Source organism: Poecilia formosa, unplaced genomic scaffold (assembly GCF_000485575.1).
Source record: "Poecilia formosa unplaced genomic scaffold, Poecilia_formosa-5.1.2 Scaffold348, whole genome shotgun sequence".
Classification (NCBI taxonomy): domain Eukaryota; kingdom Metazoa; phylum Chordata; class Actinopteri; order Cyprinodontiformes; family Poeciliidae; genus Poecilia; species Poecilia formosa.
The window spans coordinates 180,810-196,847 of NW_006800287.1; the positions used below are offsets into that span (position 1 = coordinate 180,810).

The 16,038-nt window shown below is 38.2% G+C and overlaps 1 protein-coding gene across 3 annotated transcripts in view; it reads left to right on the plus strand.

Moving 5' to 3' along the window:
• ccdc186 (coiled-coil domain-containing protein 186) overlaps positions 1-16,038 on the plus strand; it is a 32,992-nt gene that overhangs the window by 5,798 nt on the left and 11,156 nt on the right. The window contains exons 4-15 of one of the 3 annotated variants that reach the window (XM_016661892.1): positions 1,015-1,143; positions 2,430-2,642; positions 2,922-3,041; positions 4,284-4,388; positions 4,722-4,820; positions 6,320-6,406; positions 6,485-6,627; positions 7,843-8,098; positions 9,026-9,215; positions 9,365-9,463; positions 10,471-10,699; positions 11,305-12,139. In XM_016661892.1, coding sequence (XP_016517378.1) covers positions 1,015-1,143; positions 2,430-2,642; positions 2,922-3,041; positions 4,284-4,388; positions 4,722-4,820; positions 6,320-6,406; positions 6,485-6,627; positions 7,843-8,098; positions 9,026-9,215; positions 9,365-9,463; positions 10,471-10,699; positions 11,305-11,317 — 1,683 coding nt within the window. In that variant the 3' untranslated portion in view covers positions 11,318-12,139. Of the gene's footprint in view, positions 1-1,014; positions 1,144-2,429; positions 2,643-2,921; positions 3,042-4,283; positions 4,389-4,721; positions 4,821-6,319; positions 6,407-6,484; positions 6,628-7,842; positions 8,099-9,025; positions 9,216-9,364; positions 9,464-10,470; positions 10,700-11,304; positions 12,140-16,038 lie in introns of those variants that run through there. The other 2 variants (XM_007574278.2, XM_016661891.1) reach the window with 2 other exon arrangements.

The window sequence follows — 16,038 nt, forward strand, 5'->3', positions numbered from 1 at the left end:
GCACCCGTCACCGCAGCTTTCCAATCCAATTCAATTTATTCCACAGTCCTGTTCAGCTGCTAATTAAGGAGGTCAAACAAAGCAGCCTGGAAAATGGAGAAAATGATGTTGGGATCTTATCACAGATGACATCATTTGTGTGCATTCAGGGTTTTATTTTTGTTAATCAATTTGATTAGATTAGCAAAAACTCAAGTGCTCTCCTCTTCATAGGACCTAATTTTAAAACGCATGTTCTCATAACTGGAACAATATCTGATGGATTTTTTTTGTGTGCATAAACATGACGTTGTACATTTTTCTTTAATTTATTGTTTGCACAATGTCTGATTAAATTGCCTTTTGCTGTTCTTTCCAGTCTGATGGAGAAATTTTGTTTTTCAATAATGAAAATTCGCACTGCAACCCAATTATGATTTTTTTTATTTCTCCCCTTATTGCGACCTGCCGATACGCACAAGCTGATATAACAGAAAAACAACAACCATGGGGGACGATAATGAGGATTAAAATGTTAATATCTTAGCTCCGGTCAGACAACAACTTCAAAATCACAAACTATGCTCCACCGTTAGCATCCATGTTTATGTCTGCAAACACTGAGTTTCTTTTCAGTGGCAGCTGGCAAAACACAGAGCACGCTCTGTGACGTTATTACGCCCTTTACCGCGCATGCAGGACACTTTAAGGTCTTTCGTAGTTCACACTTCAGATCACATACAAGTCGCATATATTTGGAAGTTTGAACGATCAAGCAGTAAAAGTCCGATTTGGCAAAAAAATCGTAATGGGGTCACTTCGGGCTGCAGCGTGAACGTAGCCTTAAGTAAAGTTTTCCTATGCCATGTAATTTAATGCAAATCTTCTCAGGGAAATTCCCTCTGTAACAGAAAGTGTTGGTTCCATTCCTCTGTGAGCCTGATTTTCCTTCAGCCCTTTGATTCAGCTGTAATCCTGCCGAGCCGGTTAGCTCAGGTTTGGGTTGCTCAAGCCGTGTTCTCCCTGTTTTTGCAGCTGGAGGGGCGTGTGGAGGAGCTCCTGAAAGAGCTGAAGGAGTCACGGGAGAAACTGATCCACCAGGAGCAATCGGCCAAAGCTGCTCTGCAGCAGCTGCATAGGGAGACCACTCACAGGATAGAACAGGTATGACTGGATATGAAACTACTCTCAAACTGCATCCAACTCTTATTTTGCATTTCTGCCATGACTCCACTTTATGCACGGCTTTAAAGTTGAAAAAGATAAGCTATTCTTAGCCACAGTTGGCCCAAAAATAATAATTCTGCTGCCACGTCGTTTATGGATGTTTGCACAAAACTTGCCGCTGAACGTTCAAGGTCATGGCTCACCAAACTCCTCTTGCTGCAGGTTAAATCGCTTGCTAAACAAATATTGCTGGCGGAATGTTTTTCATCCTGATTCTGCTCACCTGGTCAAAGCCGTGCTGGCCGCTGTTCTCTTGACAGTTCTGTCACAGTTCACAATTTTTAATTTCACCGTCCAGTGAGCGGTACGCGTTACATTATGCTCCAAATCCCTCTCAGGGCCTTTGCTTGTATCATTCAGCGCTGACCCAGTCGTAGTCGACTGTTAACGCCCTGAGGTTCGGATCATTTGTTTGTGTAAATGTGTTGAAGTTTCGAGACAATAACTGAATTTTTATATTCCCCAAACTAAAGTAGAATAATGATGATGACTGCTTTTACTCCAGTGTGGCTTAAGCTGTTATTTTGACGTGCATCAAAATGTGTCATTTCTGAATAACTATTTCAAAATGTTACTTTATAATTTGTGTTTTTATGTCATTCTTTCAAAGCACGAACATTTAAAGCAAAAAGCAGGTTATGCATTACCTCAGACATCTGCTATGTCAAACCAAAGACTCAAGTTTTTAAGAAAATGGCCGCTTATCAATTAATCGTTGGTCGATTGATAAGATCAATCAACTTTAGATGAACTCATTCATCGATGGCCTGCATTCTTGGTTGTGAATTTCCCTTAAATTCCTGAATGGGCTTTACGTTAGCAATTCTCTCAAGGCAGCATTTATCCCTGCTGTTTGTGCACCTTTTCCTACCACACTTTTACCTTCCACTCAACTTTATGTCAATATGCTTGAATGTAGCACACTGTGAGCATCCAGTTGTAGTAACAGTGACTTTGTTTTTCTTTTCCTTTTCTTGTGGAAGCTGTCAAGTTGATGTTCATCCCAGTTATTGCTTAGGATGTAACACAACATTTCTCTATTAAAGATACTAATGAAACTGACTTTTCATTAGCTGTATGCCAAATTATCATAATTAATTAAAAAAACATCTGGAGAATGTATTAAATCTGAAAAATAAGCTTCTGAAATGAACTTGTTTTTGATTATGCTCTAACTTATTGTGACTCGCCTGTAGAAAAATTAACACGGCCGTACTATGTAGGTGAACAAGAAGTGTGACGAGGCACGGCAGGAGAAGGAGGCCATGGTGATGAAATACGTGCGGGGGGAGAAGGAGGCTTTGGACCTGAGGCGGGACAAGGAGAGTCTAGAGAAGAGGCTGAGGGAGGCGCTGAAGGAGGTGGACCGCCAAGCGCTGCGCGGGAACCAGCTGGCTCAGGAGAAGGGGCGGCTGCAGCAGCTGTACGACGCCAAGGTCAATCACATATTAAATACTTTCTATTTGAAACATGTAAAAACTTTATTATCTGCATTATTTACCCCTTAACCTTGAAAAAGGACAAAGTTTCAGGTTCATGTTTTCAATTTCACAACAGAAAATAAATGACAAGTGTTTTTACTGACTTGTTTATATCTTAAGAAGTATCGGCTCAACAGAATAGTTGACCTCAAAAAGCCATTTTACCTTAATTAGCACTTTTTTTGTTATTCTGTACATTAAGTAAGTCTCATTCTTATGCTCCTTTATTCACAGGAGGGTGAGGTTGGCCGGCTGGCGCGAGAAGGGGAAAAGTTGAAAGAGGAGATCAACTCTCATCTAATCAAAGTCAAATGGGCCCAGAACAAATTAAAGAGTGAAGCAGATGCTCATAAGGTAACGATACAAAGTTTGTTTTTGCAACTGGCTCACCATCTGTTGCCAACCAAATAAATACAAGCCTGGGTTCATTCTGTGCAAAAAAAGAAAAAAAAAAAAGAAAAGGAAAAGCTTGGCACTACTGGGTTTAATATTCTTAATCATAACACAGCAGGATCCCCCAACCGTCCTTAATGTTTATAGGTGTTTTGGTCTTAAATTTACATCCATCTGTAATTTTAAAATGTTTCATTAAACGGGTAAAATAAAACAAAGCCTGTGTCAGTATTCTACGACTGTGTATTGTAGATACGGGGGAAAAATGGAGTAAATATCTGCCAAAAAAAGAGGAAATTTTGAAGTTTGAAAAGTTGAGAATTTTTGAGGAAAAAAAACTTGGAGTTTCAGAAGTTGAATTTTATTTTTTAGTTTTAAAACTTTTTTTTCCCTAGGTTTCTGAGATTAATCAAGAAATTTCTGAATATTTTCGACTTTTCAAACTTTGAAAGTGTCTTTTTTTTTTTTCCTCTATAAATTTTCTAAGATTTTTTGGTGGAAATTTACTCTTCCTTTTTTATTTTTTATCTATTTCCTATCCACAGTGGTCCTAATATGCCATTTAAGTGTTCAGATACATGTGAAGCTGTCTGTACTTTATTCATTGTGATTCTTGTGCTCAGATATTGGTATTAGGATTCCGTTTTGCATTTTAAGTTAAAATGATCATCAAATCGTCTACATGGTGATATTCTTTTGTGTGTTTTCAGTTTTTACACGTCACACATACCACCCTGTATAACATAAAACATAAAAAAAAAATCCCACCTGACCAGTTGTCGATCTACGTCAGCATAAAAACGATCACCTTCTCTGCCAACAGGCTGTAAAATAACATGATTAAATGTGTGATTTGGGGATAAAATGAAATGGAAATTGCACTGTAATGACCCTGGAAGGAAATTGCTGTTGTCGTTGTAGCTGTTTTTGAAAAACGGCTCTAACAAAAGAATAGTTTTCATTTTTTTCCCCCCCCTCCCTCTAAGCAGATAAACAAAAGAGGGTGCAAAAGCTCAGGAGTTGCTGAAGGCCACACAGATCCAGCTGTTGTTTCTCCTTTTGCAAAACTGCTGGAAAAGATAAAAAAACAAACTAGCAATGAGTGTTGAGGTTTTAACCTGAACCCTCTGAGCGATAAAAGGCTTTTTTATTTTTTTTTAGTTTTTCCTCTACAAAAGCACCTTCATGTTTGTTTGTGTCCAGGAAACAAAAGACAAGCTGAGAGAAACGACGTCCAAGTTGGCTCAGGCCAAAGAGGAGACGGAACAGATCCGAAAGAATTGCCAGGACATGATCCGAACGTACCAGGTGTGTTGTGTGAAAGTGTGATCATGATCACAGCAGAAATTAAGAGGCTGTTTTAGTACTGATTTTATTGTTAGGATTAAAAGTTAAGATAAAGGTGGAAACCTGACCAGACTCTGTGAATGCTGACTGTTCCAGATGGTGGCAGAAAAGAGCCACGACAGTTTTGACTCTCCTAGAAAAATTTATCAGAACTACTATTTCTGACTGTTGCATCATAACACACACCAGACAAAGATTTTATAATTTAACACAAGAACATATTAATGTCACTTACTGTTGTTCCTCATCTTTTATTCTCCTGTATTTAAAACAATAATCCAACTCCTCTTTAAGGAATCAGAAGAGCTCAGATCCAACGAGCTGGACGCCAAACTGAAGGAAACTAAAGGAGAGCTGGAGAAACACAAGCAGGAGCAAACGGACCAGTTAGAGGTGACGCACGTTATCTAAAGTTAAAGCACCTTTTTTATTTTTTTACAGGTTCATCTTCTTTCTCAATGTGCTTTTTCCTCCTTTTATTTCCAGAATGAAATAACTGATTGTAACATTTCAGCTGGCAGTGTGATCACTGTGAAGCTTATAAAGGAATAACGGATATAAAAAATAATACTGTGGAAAAAATAAGTGTCTTGTGGGCTCTGATCTATTTAATATGAAGATGAAATTAGCTACAAGTAATTTGAAAATATGGACCATCAATAGAAGATGGATCATCCTTCCAAAAGTGTTGATACCACTTCAGCTTTTATAGATTACAGAAATAGTTTTTTTACAAAATGACTCAATCAGATCAGATCCAGATCAGTCTGTTGGGTTATCGGAGTAAAGGAGGTTAATTATAAATGCAAGGAAAATTTGAAATGTTTATCTCTAAGCATTTGGAATAGCATGAACGCTTTTTGCAAGCAGTCTAAATCTTAATCTTTTTGTCGATTTTCCATGTGATTGTCCGTTAAAAGACAAAACACAGCACAGGTTCCCTCTATTTTTATTATTAATGATCCTGACTTAAAGCTTGTTTCTCCACTTTTTTCCTCAGCTTGCCTTAACGTAGCAGTCGCAGTAATTTTGCCTCTGATGCTCTGCATGCACACGACCGAACGAATGGACTCGGTCCAAACGCTGTGGCCTGTTTTTTCTCAGCGCCACACTCTAACGGGAATCAGACTTTAAAAATAAATGGCCTAGAAATAATCAATATTAAGCCTTGCATTTCAACAACAAACCCAGAAGACATCACCCAGTTAGATTAATTCCAGGGTGTGCTTCATTTTTTACAGGTTGTTGACAGCTCAGTGGAAATGCCTCCAAAACAAAAAAGTCCCTACGTTTGAATTTCTGATGTTTGCGGCAGCAGAAAGAAGTCATTTTTTGATAACGAAGTTTTCAACAAAAGCTACGGTCTGTTGTCATGGCGTTAAATAAAACTGCTGACCTGACGCTCTTTGGTTTTACTTCAAACTTTGACTCCGGCCCACTGATCGCTCTAAAACCTATATTTATTGTTATGCATCTCATATACTCATGATGAAGCAACCTAAATCATAAATTATGCGAACAAAACTGTTTCCATTACTGGTTGGGAGATTACATTTAAATTGGATGCAAAAGGATGAATGGACGAAATAGAATTTACCAGAATCCCTATTACTGCTGCGTCGTCGTGGATACCGGAGGCCTTTAATGACTTCTTGGAAAAGTTGACTAGCGGCAGCACCAATAATGAGTTTGTTAAAAACATGAGGCAAAACATGGGGGGGGGAACCATTTGTTTCACATCCCTAATGAATTCATAAACAAACGCAATACGTGGCTTTCAAGCAAATCTATTTGTTGTGTAATGATGCTACATAGAGAATTGACTGCCTTGTTTTCTAGAAAAAAGAATATAATGCATACAAATATAAAATATGACCTCATTCCTGTTGCAGATGCATCGAGCAAAGGCTAAAGAGCTGGAGGAGCTGAAGAAGAGTTACAAAGAAAGCATAGATGAGCTGGAAACTCTCCGCACTAAGGTTCGTCATCCGGAGCGATGTTTGTGTAGCGCCGGCGAGCGCGAGTCCTCCGTCTAACAAGGATGTCTGGCTCCTTAGTTAAAGTGTCTGGAGGACGAGCGGCCGCGGTGGGAGGATGAGCTGACCAAATACAGGGAGATCATAAACCGGCAGAAGGCTGAGATCGGCCGGCAGAGAGAGAAACTGGAGGAGGTCACTGCGCTTCAGGAGCAGCACCAACGGTAAAGATGCACAAGCTTTTATCGTTAGAGACGCACAATGCAGAGATGAGCCCTGTGTGGAAATCACTCGATAACCAAAATGCGGTTTGCAGTGTTTTACCAAAGTGTTTAGTTAAATTTTATTTTAGTTTTCATTTTTTCCAATAAAATACAAACACTTTTTATCAGCTTTGATTGCCATCAGCTGCGTTTCCACTGACCATATAATTCTGCAACTTGACATCTTGAAAACATGCCAATCTCGAAAAAAACGTGTTTTTTTTCTTATCAAATGTTTTGGCGCTAGAATGATGTGGTTTTTTTGGCATATCAAAATTGTTTTATTTCACAAAACTGCAATGGAAATGTTTTTTTTTTTTGCATCACATAAGTCACAAGATCAGCAACCCAGATGTTGCTGCTGGTGCAAACCACAAAGAAGACGACAGGAAGTAGTTGGAGGATCATTGCGTTTTTTTTTTTTTTAAAGACTTATCAGGTGAACGAACAAATTATCATGTGATTTTGTTTCTTATTTAACAGAAACCTCAACATTAGCGGAATATTGACAAAGTTTTGCGCACATTTGTTATGGAAACACAGTTAATGGTAACAAACGTTGAACTGTAGGAATAATAGTATTTATCCTTTTCCTGTTGGCTTCTTTCTCTCTTCTTGAAATTACAAAAGGAGTTCCACAGGGTTCACTTCTTGGACCGCTTTTATTTTTTATTCATACAAATAACTTTAGTGATAATTTGTCAAATGCCCTTTATCATTTTTATGCAGATGACTTGTTAATCGATTGTTGCTCTTCTTCACTCTTTCAGGCTATAGTTTTTACAGTCTGACTTTATCGCAGTTTAGTCTCGGTTACACTTTGCAACTGTCTTTGAATGTGGATAAAACAAAAAAAAAAAAAAGGTTTTCTGGCACTCCCAGAGACTATTAGAGATTTATCTACTGATTACCCCTGCCCTTGGTGAGTAAATTGAGCTTGCTTATTATAAATATCTGGGCTTTATACTGGATAAAGAGCTCTTATATAACATGCACATAGCAAATTTGGTACAAATTTCTCTGACAAAGCTAGAAGAAAATTTATTTCAGGAACTTTTCTACCTCTGCTGGATTGATGTCTTGTATACGTATTTTGTAATTTCTTTCTAACATGTGCTACTTTAACAGTTGTTTTTAAGATTTTAACACATGTCTCACATTTGTTGCTTTATGAAGGGACAAACAGGAGATCACCTCTCTCCAGGAGGAAGTGGAGAGCCTGACCAGTCAGATGGCCGACCTCCAGCGCGACGTCCAAGGCAGCAGGGAGCGTGAAGCCGAGCTGCTGGGCTTCACCGAGAAGCTGAGCAGCAAGAACGCCCAGCTGCAGTCGGAGAGCAACGCGCTGCAGTCTCAGCTGGATCAGGTCAGCAGCAGCTTCACCGAGCTGCAAGCGAAGCAGGAGGAGACCAGCAGGCTCCTGGAGGACAAGGTAAGGGTGCTGGGAGGGGACACATCGAGACTCAGTCTGGGGCTGAGGAGTGAGATGCTTTTATATAGCAAACACATACATAATGTCTTACTAGGAGAGCTGGGCGATGAGGCTGAAAATAAAAATCAGATTTTCTTTTTTTTTTTCATTACCAGATCCGATTTCTGGTTTTAATTTTTTATTCTTTTTGCTTTAAAAAGCTGTAACAAAACAAATGAAGGAAAATATTTTCTGTCATTTTATAAAGTACAGAATGAGGTTCTATTTCAGTCATCCTTTCTGTGAGATGAACAATGGATTATCAAGCCCAGGCTACGAGAATCTTTGTTTATTTACTAGTATATAGTCGTAATTTTGAGGATTTTTTTCTAGTAGAATTGCATATTTTTTTCTTTTAATATTATGAAAAAAGTTGTTTTCATGAAGCTTTAGTATTAGGTTATGAAACTCTGTCTCCTTAATACACTCAGTCATTTCAAAGTCCTGCTAGCAATAATAAGTTGATGCTGATGTGTTAAAGGATTGAGTATTTCTTTTGAATATTAAGTATTATCTGTAAAACTGTATAATGGTCAACACTCATTTTAATTTTTTGAATTTTTATGTGGGAGTTCTCATAAAATTACTACTTTCTTCTCCTAAATTGACTTTTTTCTTGTTAAAAAAAAGAAAAATAAATAAATATTAAACTGTCTCTAATATTCCATCATAGAACTGACCTGTGTTCAAAGTTGAAACAAATAGAAACTTTAAATCACATTTGCTAAAGAAGATGGAAACCCAAGGAGATCATTGATAGGAAAAAAAAATCAACATTCTCCAGAAATTAAATCTTCACAAACCAAACACTCGATAAAGTGATTAAAAACGTCATTGCACACAAAGTATTTCCACTATATAATAACCTGCGTTCCTATAAATCTGCAGTCGCGACAGCTGAAGCAGGAAGAAGCGCAGAGGAGCCAGGAGGTGCAGGGCCTGCAGGAGGAACGGGCGGCGCTGCAGACAGAGGTGGCCCAGCTGAAGACCAGAGTGGAGGAGCTGAGGGACGAGCTGGTGACCCAGAAACGGAAAAAAGCTGCCAACATCAAGGACCTCACCAAACAACTAACGCAAGGTTCGATACAACAGCTCCTGAATTTAGCACAAATTGAGAAACTGTCACTTAAATTTTTTACATGCAGAAAAGTGTCAGGGTTTCAGTGTTTGAGTTCTGTGCAGCTCCGTTTTGTTTTGTTCTGATTCGACGTTGTTTTCTCTCTGCAGCCCGTAAAAGGCTGGAGCAGGTTGAGAACGGCGGCTGCGACCGGGACGCCAGCAGTATGGGCAGTCGCTCCAGTTCCTCAGGTACTGCTCTGAGATTTGGTTAGTATTTAACATTTAACGTCACACTCTTAATCTAAAACTTTCATACTCCTTACTTTCTGTTAAATATAATATTCCCACTTTATTGGCATTGGGTTATATCTTAATTTATTAGAATATAACAAAAGATCATTAATTTCAGATGTAAATGTATACTAAGCTTTTGTTTCAGCTCACTACTAACTACATTTTCAGAAAAACTGACCGTGTTGTGTCAGTTTACTGAAAAATATTCTGAGCTGTATGTGCTCAGACTCCATTTGCATAAATTACTGCATCAATGCGGCGTAGCATGGAGTCGATCAGCCTGTGGCTCTACTAATAAATAAATAAATAACTATTAATAGCAGCCCTCAGCTTGTCTGGCTTGTTCTGTTTTCCACTTGTCAACACGTCATAGACTTTGTTCTTTGATGTACAGTGATACCGTGGAGATTAATGCAACAGTTTTAGTTCTGAATACAGTTCTGGGTTTAGTGACTTTTGAAGCCCTGAGTTCAGCTGCAGTCCAGGCCTTTTGAATCTCCTCCCAAATTCTGAGTGAACTTTGCTTTACAATCCTCTGGAGGATGCATTTACACATGTTCTTTCATGTTTCTCCCATAGTTTTTCCTTCCACTCAACTTTCCCTACAGTTGTTCGGGTACAGCCACCTTCTTTAACAGTGGCTTCTTATGGCTCATTAATTATCCTTTTTTATTGCTCTTATGTTAAAATTTTCAGGTAAATACATTTTAGGCAGCTTTTAAGTGAGAATCATCAAAATTGGAATACATAAATTCTTAAAAAATGTTTTATATATATATCAAATTTTCAACTGACTTTGTGAAACATGAGCTCTTCTAATTTTTTTTTTTTTTTTGCACACTTGTGCGAATTTTCCAGCTGAAAATTACACTAAACAATGCAACTTTATTTATTTTTTTTGCTAAAATGCATGAAGTTGGTGCAAAACCAAGCCAGAATATTGCATCATAAAACAACTGGTGTCTCCGATTCTCAATCAGGTTCCTTAAACGCACGCCAAGGTGGGAGCAGCAGCGTTGAGGAGCGGTCGCCGGAGAGCCAGTCCGGTCCCTCCGTTATGGTGGTGGACAGCTTCCCAGAGGTGGACAAGACCGTCCTCGTGGACCGGATTGTCCGTCTGCAAAAGGCGTTGGCGAGAAAGCAGGAAAAGATCGAGTTCATGGAGGATCACATTAAACAGCTGGTGGAAGAGATCCGGAAAAAGACTAAGTGAGTGGCGTGGTCCAGTTGTTCAAAGCTAAAGTTTTTTCTGCCTAAGATATACAAATAAATCCTGCAGAAATGATCAGTGTAGCTGTGTGTTAAGTGTGCGATATCGTAGCCTACAATAACAGAAAACAACATGCCAGAAAACCTCTGGTTTGGGTTTCAGAGCCTGCAGCGACTGCTTTAGCTGCAGGAACCTTGAATCATGCTGTGGAGACGATTTCTGTGATCTGCCTTTAACAAAACTAACAACCCTTCCTGAGATAACATCAGCTCCTCATTCCAGCAGTTTTCTTCCATCTGGGTAGATAATCCGGGGGAAATTGACTCGTATGAGGAATGTACATTTTCCTCATGTGAAAACGACTCTCATTCGCATACAGTTATTGTCTCGGGTCGTCTCATGTGCCTCACCTCCGATTTCTTGCCTTTCTGCGCTTGAATCTATTAGGCTCAACCTACATTTAAGAGTTAAAATTGAGGACGAATCCCACGGTTCGCTGCTAAATTTAGCTTGCAGAATCTCAGCAAAGCCCGGGGGGTGTTACACCACCCAGAGTATGGATGTGAATTTGTCCTTTTTGCCTCTCTGTCCCCATCCTCTCCAGGATAGCCTGGTGAGCATTGACAAGTCTGAATGTAAAGTCTGAGGAAGATGATGAATAAAGACACAAGGACTCTAGAAGGATCAAAAGCAGTTAGGGTCAGGAAGCTCATTATTAGTTTACAGCATCTCCTGCACAATTTTGTTTTCTGTCGTTGCATTATTTTTTGCAGCTTGTGCACTAAATATAAATTTGCAAAATGGGATGTTAGCTTTCTTTACAAAGCATGAAGTTAAGTCAGAACAAAATCTATTTAAGAATTGGGGGGAAAGTAAAGAAGTAAGCACTTCTACTCTGATTTGTAGCTGTTACTTATGGAACAAGATTAGGACCACTGCAGACAAAAAACTTTTTGTCTCTGAATTCTGACTTTTTTCTGACTTTAATTTTCTGAGAAAAAAGTCAGAATTTTGTAATTTTTAAATTTATTATCACCATATAACATGCCTAACAAAAACCGCTTTAAACACAGTTTCCATTTGGGCAGATAATCCAGGAAAAACATTTGCAGATTCTTGCAAATTAAACATAAATCACAAATTTAAGTGCATTTTATTTGAATATCATGCAATAGACCAACATAAAGTGCAACAGTTGAAGGTTGGGGTAATAACCATGTCCTGGATTTTAAAATCGCACGCAATCCTGTTGAATTTATCATCTGAAAATGAAGACGGCATGTGTTAACGTACCACACCTACAACATGGCCGCCCAGCTCAGCTGACAGGACGAACCAGGAGAGCAATAATCTGAAGGAAAATGTTACTTTTTCACCTCCATGCTAAATGCTAAGGCCTTGTCCACATGTAGCCAGGTCTTTTTGAAAATAAAAATCTCCACCACTCTGTAAAAAAAAAAAAAAGCAAAAAATGGGTTCGGTTTCAGAAACGTTTTCATCCACATGAACTCACACAAATCCACCATAAAAAAACAAGCACATCCTCAGACCCCATTAGTCTGTTCAGGTGACTGGAGTCGATCGGATAATGTTGGGAAGCGGATGCCTTCTGTTCAGGGTTCCCATTTATCTGTAGGGCATTTTATCCTCTCGTCACTGTTAATTATTTTGAAGCAGATGTTAAAGCTCAATGTGTTGCGTTTCTTTTTTCCTGTCATCAAACTAAAAATCAGTAGCTGTAACGTCACATATGTCAGAAATGCACAAATTAGCATCAGATACTTCAAAGCGTTACTTAACTTTTACATTTATTGCTAAAGGCTGTGTTACTCTCAATCAATTTCAGATAAAATATAACTATTTGATTCCTTCTGCAGTTTTTTTGTTTGTTTTTTTGCCCCATCTCTCCGTCTTTGCATCTTCTGGGCTAAATCATTCCCACCATCTCAATGTGCGTCCATGTGTTGCTGCTTTCTAACAGAATAAAGGAAACTACATGTTTGAGAAATTGCCATCTTGCATGTTTCCAAGCCGTATCTCACATCTGTCATCCTCCTGCTGATCTCTGCATGCCGCTTCTCTAATCATGTAGCCATATGTTTAATTTATGTCACTTTTTTTTTGTTTTATTAAAAACTATCGTGATGGATTTGGGGTCCATATATATGGACCTCTGAAAGCCTAGTCAGAGGTAAGTTTCATTTCATGTCTGTGCTAGCGCAGGTGTCGTATTTGTGAAAGTGGATGGATGGAGAAAGTATATGGTGGCGGCTTCTTCTGCTTTTTGCATCGACCTACTTTTGTTTTTTATTCTATTTTGCTCCATAGATTTACAGATATGTCTCGATTAACTAAAATGTAACTGAAATTTTTATTTAATTCAGTAAAGAAAATGTGACAAACACATAATTCTTACAAAAAGAGTGAAAATTACAAGCTTGTATTGCTTTATTATGATGTACAGCTGAGGGCTCCAAATAGTCTTTTCTCTGAAAACTTAAAATATTACACAAGACTAGTTTTGAAAGAGGAAGGAAAAGGTCAGAAAAATGAATCTCTACTGCATAAGAAAGAGGTGTGATTGCTTACAGAAGCTGTGAATATTCTAAGAAGACATTTACATACACTGAATAAAAAGACATTTAGCAAATAATAGAAATTTTGGTCATTCTAACTAAGCTAAAACAAAATTTTAATTTGATTTCACATGACACAGTGAGGGAAATAAATGTGTGTATTTTTATTTGGTTTATATAAATATCTGGTTTCTATTGTAAGTAGACATCAGCTGTTCAGAGTTCTGCATCCAAGCATTTTAATTAGAAAGTTGAGTGGAAGGAAAAAATGCCTTTATAGATAAGCAATTTTTGCATTTCATCTGGAATTTAATGTCGCATCGTTGGGAGGAAGAGTTTGTAGGCACAAAGACGTTAGCTTCCCTCTGATAGCTAACGTCTATCAGACGTTACTAGCAAATACTCGCAAATATTTTTTTTTACTCATTACTTGGGGAAAATGTTTTGTTATAAGCGAAAAAATCAGTTTCAAGTGTATTGAGGTATTTGCTGGGCGTGCACCATTTTATTTGTGCCAATTTCCTTAATTTTGGGAGATCAGCGATCGGCCGATTTTTACATGTGAAGTCGATCTTATCAGCCGATCTTGAGTTCAGCAACTTTCTTGCCAGAAAACTGGCCAATCACATTAATTGGTGCACGCCTAGTATTTACACTACAAACTAGACCAAAATACTTGATAAGATTTAGTTTTTGCAGTGCTGTAAGTAATGTCAGTTGCTTAAATTAACTTTTTTGTGATGATAATCTGACTTAAACTCCACCTGTATTTGCTTCAGTCATTAAGTTGCTTCTCAGCTGCAGGGTTTCAGGTTTGTGTTGATCAATCTCCACTTAATTTTTTATTTTCACCACACAGATCGTGGCTGCATGCTGTAGCAGGAAGTCTCTGACTAACTGCTTGAGCTGCATGTTAAATATAATCGTCCTCTTGTCAGAATGAGTCAGATTTAGACATCTGCATGCGTATCCCTGTTGTGACCTCCACATTATTTGCATGGGATAATAAAATCCTGCTTTTGTGTAAAACTTTTCCAGGATCGCCAATAAATGTAAAATTAATACATTTTGATACTGAAATACATCTCTTTTCTTTTATTCAGGAGGAAAAAGTGGTTTGCCTCTTAGTTGGAGTACATTTTTTGCCAGTTTTCAGTAATGTTTATGTAGCTCATCTGCTTCATAAAGACATTAAAACATCCTTAATTAAAACCTGCTTAAAGAGACAGTGAACTACTCTCTTCCACTGCTTATTAAATGAGTCCAGACTCCCAAGACGATGCTAAGACAAAGCAAGGCCGTTTCACAGTTGAGCAACTGTGTGGAAAATTGCAATCCCCTCCAGTTTTATATCTGGTCCTTGGCGACTATGAATAGGTTTTGGTTTGAGGATGTGGCTTTAACAATTCCATGATATAGGAAAGAGCTTAACCACTCAGAGCACTGAAAGTTAATTTGAAATAAACAGGAGTTATGTAAGTTCTTCTGTTGGTTCAGTTTTACTGCAGAGTTTTGGGCCAACCAAAGGCGATGGAGGGCTGTGGGTTTTTTTAAATAAATGTTTTGACACAAAGTATCTTAATTTTTTTTTTAAATGATTACCATTTCAAACAAGTTATTTCTGATTTGCCAACAAGATAAATAGCAAGTTTGGCTTAACTGCTAAGTGTAAAAGTCATAATGTTGCCTGATCAGACGACTCTCGTATGAAATGATCACACACTGACTTTTTTCCAACCCTTTGAATGTCATTTACCTGGCATGCAAAATGTATTAATGATCTGTCCAATTGAGTGAAAACATAGCAAAAAAAAATTTTAATTAATTAAAAATACCGGGCCCAAGCCAGAACCTTGGGATACCACAGACGTATTATTAAATGGTGTGTGTATTCTTGAGTAACGATTTTATTATAGTTCCATTTTTAGATGAACAGTAATGGACGATGGCAGCTGTCGTAGTTGCTCCTGTTGTGATTGTTTTGTATTAGTTTGACCCTCCTCTGCTTCATCTCCCTTTTTGTTGACTTTCCCTACTGCGCTACCAGAAAATACACCGATTCTCCAGCTTTGATCACAGCTCTGCAAACTAATTATCGTAGCAGCGAGTTTTGTTTTTACATGTTGCACTTTCTACAAACATCCCTCCCCCTGCCTGGTTTGTGATATCTGTCATGCAGCAGCTCAGCTAAGATCGTCTTCAACATGTTTGGAGATGAGGCTGGTGAAACTGTCAGGACACCAATCCAGTTCATCTAAATAACCTTGTTTGGGTGTTTATTTTGTTTTTGTCTGCTACCTCCGGCTACGACCAGATGTGTGCAAACCAAGCAGAGCTCGTTCCCCTTAGGGGATGTTTTCCTGCCTCCAGGCAGATCAGAATATACCTATGAGAGGTGATGAGAAGTTTTTGGTCCCTGAACTGCAAATGAAGATGTTTTTGTTGACCGCTTTTCTCGAGTGGAGATGCTTTATCTTTTAGTATCAACGCAAAGATATTAAAACCTCTGCTCTTGTCACATTTTAATCGCAAACTTCATTGTATTTCTGGTGGACTTTATGTGACCAGCACAAAGTTGGATAAACTTGTGAAAAGGAAGGAAAACAATTGGGGTTGAATATTTTTGTTTCTTTTTAATCTAAAAATTCACTCCTCTATACCTTTATTAGTTTTATCTCCAACAGCTTCACATATATAAAGAGTGAAATCTTTGGTCTCTCTCCTTCAGAAACAAACCAAGCTAATCAGATCTACAGCTTGGT